Source organism: Triticum dicoccoides, chromosome 7B (genome assembly GCF_002162155.2).
Source record: "Triticum dicoccoides isolate Atlit2015 ecotype Zavitan chromosome 7B, WEW_v2.0, whole genome shotgun sequence".
NCBI lineage: Eukaryota > Viridiplantae > Streptophyta > Magnoliopsida > Poales > Poaceae > Triticum > Triticum dicoccoides.
The window spans coordinates 587,058,551-587,063,252 of NC_041393.1; the positions used below are offsets into that span (position 1 = coordinate 587,058,551).

General features: G+C 44.1%; 1 protein-coding gene across 1 annotated transcript; it reads right to left on the minus strand.

The window, feature by feature from the left end:
- Window positions 1–1,186: 1,186 nt before the first annotated feature.
- On the minus strand, window positions 1,187–2,806 carry LOC119340305 (UDP-glycosyltransferase 87A1-like). The gene is made up of 2 exons (XM_037612197.1): window positions 2,309–2,806; window positions 1,187–2,136 (listed from the first exon to the last, which is right to left on the minus strand). The coding sequence occupies exons 1-2, from the start codon at window positions 2,790–2,792 to the stop codon at window positions 1,229–1,231; spliced, it is 1,392 nt and encodes a 463-aa protein (XP_037468094.1). The 5' UTR covers window positions 2,793–2,806; the 3' UTR covers window positions 1,187–1,228.
- Between the last annotated feature and the right edge of the window lie 1,896 nt (window positions 2,807–4,702).

Below are 4,702 nucleotides of genomic sequence, written 5' to 3' on the forward strand. Positions count from 1 at the left end.
CTGAGTATCTTCGGGCACCCAATGAAGATGACAAAAAAAAAATTGATGACATCAAATGAGAGGAGAGGTTGGCCTGGCATGCTAGGTAGCATTGACTGTATGCATTGGAATTGGAAAAATTGCCCCAAGGCTTGGCAAGGAATGTATTGTGGCAAGTCTCGTGATGCAACAATTGTGCTAGAGGCCGTAGCATCCGAGGATTTATGGATTTGGCATTGCTTTTTTGGTATGCTAGGTACTCTCAATGTTATCAATGTGTTGCAACGGTCTCATTTGTTTGCTAGGCTTGCTAGTGGTGATGCTCCTGCTTGCAACTACACTGCCAATGGGCATGAATACACAAAGGGGTACTATCTTGCAGATGGAATATACCCTCCTTGATGCACATTTGTCAAGAGCATCAAAGAACCCAAAACAAAAAAACAATGTGAATTTGCAAGGATGCAAGAGGCAGCCCAAAAAGACATTGAAAGAGCATTCGGTGTTTTGCAATCTAGGTTTGCCATTGTCCGTGGTCCTGCTCGTTTTTAGGATAAAAAAACCTTGAAAACATAATGACATGCTGTGTTATCCTGCATAATATGATTCTTGAAGATGGGAGAGGATTGAACTTAGAATTCTTTTACGACAATGTGGGTAGCCGTGTCAAACCAGCAAGAGACTCAAACCGCATTAGAGCTTTTCTTCAGACATACAAGGAGATTGAAAATGCAGACACCCACTTTCAATTTCAGAAAGATCTCATTGAGCACCATTGACAAATGGCTGGACAATGACTTATTTTTGTATTCATTTGTATTTGTATTCATGACAATTTTTTTATTGCACTATTTAAGTTTGCTATGGTTATTTGAATAATTATTTGTAATGCGGATGATTATTGTATTATGTTTGATTGGAATAATACAGTTTGTTTCTGATTGTTGAATTATGTTCTATTTGATATTTGCGGGCTGATGATATGCGGGATGCAGCAGCGCACACAGCTGACCCCCAAAGCCGAGCCGTAAAAAGGAATATTCTGCGAATATACTTTTTTACGGATCCGTTTGGGGGTCTGCATCTGTGCCAGCCTAAACTGACCCGCAAAAGCTGTTTTGTGCGAACTGCAAACGTGTTTTGCGGGCCGGCGGGATGCGGGGTCTGCTGGAGTTGCTCTTATGTCAGTACACTATTTAGACGCATAAACAGCTTATTTTATTGCCACTCACCGGAAAATAAAGAAATATCACTGGGAAGTTCCCGTTACATCGAGTTTCCCATCCACGAGATCTTGCAAGAAACCGGTCAAAGAACGATGCGACGAGCCGCCTTCCTGGATCGCGCAACGGGAATCCTCGCGCAGTCCGGCAGCTCTTCTCCTCATTTCTTGGCCAACACCACTGTCAGAGTCCATCAGTTTGCCCACGGCAGCAGAGATCGCGGCCCTGCCCACGGTGCCATCCTCCCTCTTCTGCCCCCTCAGGTCGATGCCGACCTTCCATTCGTCGGCGGCCATCCGGGCATTCACCAGTTGATCCCAGGTCCGAGGGAAGGCGAGCAATGGCACCCCGGCGTACACGGCCTCCAGCACCGAGTTCCATCCGCAGTGGCTGAGGAAGCCGCCGACGGAGGGGTGGCACAGCACCTTCTGCTGCTCGCACCACGGCACCACCAACCCCCTGTCGCCGCACATCTGCTGCACATCGGCGGCCTTGTCCCGGGCCACCCAGAAGAACCTGACCCCGCTGTCACGCAGACCCATGGCGATCTCTTGGAGCTGCGAGGGCGGCATGCGGATATAGCTGCCGAACGAGACGTACAGCACCGAGTTCTCTGGTTGCGCGTCCAGCCACTCACGGTGCTCCTCCTCGTGGATCTTGTTGTCCCCGTCGAGTGCCGATTGCGGGACCGAAGGGCCGATTGGGTACACGGGGCATGGAAGTGACTCTGCTATTGTGTTGATCGCACTGGGCTCAAGCTCGAGGAAGGAGGTGAAAAGGACACACTGTACTTTGCGTACGTCGGCGAACATCTCCACTGCTATTTCAAATGGTCGCTTTCTCTCCCAGGCGCGGATGATCTTGAGATCAGACAGCCTTATCGATGTGAGGCCCGGGACCGGGAGGTATTCCTCCAAAGACTTGATGCCTAGTTCTGCAGAGCATGAAAGTACACATCAGTAGTTATGTGTGCGATTAGCTAAGGACGAATTGGAGATGCATTTTGCAAACACACTAGCAGAAGCATACTTAGATGCTTGTTCGTTCCCATCTCTATCACTCTAAAACAAATACTGGAGCATTCTCAGATAATTACTAGTACTTACCTTCTTGGGAGTCACGTCCATCCACCGGTGGCCACAGGTCCAAGTGGTAGAGCGCCAAGAAGAACGTGGCCGGCTGAGTCCACAGCGAGCACACCGGTATCCCGCGCCGCGCGCCGGCGGCCAACGCCCACGTCAGGAAGGTATCGGCCAGGACAGCCTCCGGCCGCAGCTCCAAACGATCGAGCAGCCGCTCGACGGGTTCCCCCATCTTGTCGCGCACGGCCTCGACGAATCCAGCGTGGTCGGCACCACGGCCACGCTCAGAGGGGGTGACGTTGGGGATGGTGGCGAGCCGGACGCGGTCCGGCAGCGTGACGGAGGCCAGCAGCGCCTGCCACTCCTCCGTGACGACGACGGTGACGGTGAGGGAGCCGTCCGCGGCCACGAGCAGGCGGCACAGGGCGAGCATGGGGTTGATGTGGCCGCGGCCCGGGTACGGCAACGCGACCACGTGCCGAACCGACGCCGCTGTCGTGGAGGCCATTGTTTGAGATGCAGAGAGGAGATCCGTGGGGTTTGGCGACCACTAGAATGCAGGTTACATAATTAGTACTGTATTATATAACACGATGCTGATTGAGATGCACGCTTCGTTTGGGAGCTCAGAGCTCAGTATTTTTTTAATCATAGAGTTCTAAAAACGAATCACTAGAGCGAAATATTACAGTTTTGTACCAACAATATTTCAATTTATAAGAAAAATTGGTCGAAACTAAGGACTAGTTTGTCATCGAAGTATTTTTGAAGCATGTAACCAGTATCACGGTTTCTATAAAACACTCTAGTACTTTGGCGTGTCTGATGCAGTGAATACCGTGGTTTTAAAAGCTTAAGTATTGTTCAAAACTTTATTTTCTTCTGTATTGAAAACTTCAATCTTGACTTTTTTTTTCTTCTAAACTGAAGTATTATCCAAAACTAAAGTTTTTCTTTGCCTGGCTATTAAATACTTTGGTTTGCCAATATATACTTTGATTTTAGAAAATTGCGCTCCCAACGGCTGCATTTTGGGTGCTCAATATTTTCAAAACTACGTATTGTAAAACTGAGGTATTTTATTGTAGGCTAACGAATACTCTATTTTTGCATAATACTTCAGTTTAGGAAAGGGCGGATTGGGAGTAAAGTTTTCTTTTTAGCAAAAAAACAGAAGTTTAGAGGATGTTTAGCTTTTATAACCATATTATTCACTGCGTCCAGATACGTCAAAGTATTCAATACTTAAATATATTTTTAAACCAAAGTATTCATGAAATACTTCAAAAATGGAGCTCCCAAACATGCCAAAATTTCCAATATGGCAAACAAATCTAAATTTTATAGTACAATATTTTAGTTTATAAAACCACAATATTTATTAGACCCAAACATCTTAAAAAGTAGGCCCTGTTTGGGAGCTCCTAATTTTTTAAGTATTCCTAAAATACTTAGTTTCCAAAAGTATTAAATAATTTAAGGGATCTGGGTCTTATAAGTATTTTATTTTGGAAAATGAAATATTATCCAAAACTATAGTTTTCTTGTCCTATTGAAAACTCGAGTCCCGACCTCTTTTTTCTAAACTGCAACATTCCTTTGCCAAGGACTTGAATACATTATTTTCTAAATATTATGGTTTAAGAAAAGCTAAGCTTAGAAACTGAAGAATTACCGGAATACTTGGAGAAACATAGCTTTCAAACCGACCATAGTCACTTTATTCTCCAACTTCCAGATGTTCCTTCTATTGTCTTCTAGATATGAGGTGAGAGGATGGAACACGTGTCTAGGCTTCTAATGATTAAACATGGCACAAGCGAAAGAAACAGGATGAATCTGCTTTTGTTTTGTACTTCCTCCACTTTAAATTATAAATGTTTAGATCTAGTTGTCGCCAAAGTTTTTCTAAAACTGTGGTATTTTAAAACGGCATACCAATATTATCATGCCTAGCAAAGCAATACTTCAGCCTGAAAAAAGAGCTATGGACCTCATTTTTATATATTTTTAAATTACTGTAGTTTTATTAAATACTGAATTATATAAAACTATATTTTTTGCTAATGTAAAACACTTCAAAGTATTTGAACCCACAGTATTTTCAAAAACTATAGTTTTCTTGAAATAGTTTAAAAGTACTTTACTCTCAAACATACCCTAGCCTTGTTTCCGTTTCGGTGCGTCTCGGTGTGTCGGTTCACTAGTTTCTACCCATACATAATCCACGACAGAACATCTTGTAATTTGGAAAAGGTGAAGTGAGTACCTCCGTTTCAGAACATGGTTTGGTAGATCATAACTACTCCCTCCGTTTTAAAATAGATGACTTTCATTCGTTCAAACATGCATGTATGTAGACATGTTTTAGTCTATATATACATGCATGTATGGACAAAATGGAAGTCATCTATTTTG

Excerpts from the sequence above, each read along its gene's own strand:
- LOC119340305 (XM_037612197.1), bottom strand. The coding sequence starts at position 2,792 with ATGGCCTCCACGACAGCGGCGTCGGTTCGGCACGTGGTCGCGTTGCCG. Across the intron at positions 2,137-2,308 it reads TGGACGTGACTCCCAAGAAG|AACTAGGCATCAAGTCTTTG; the intron begins GTAAGTACTAGT and ends CATGCTCTGCAG.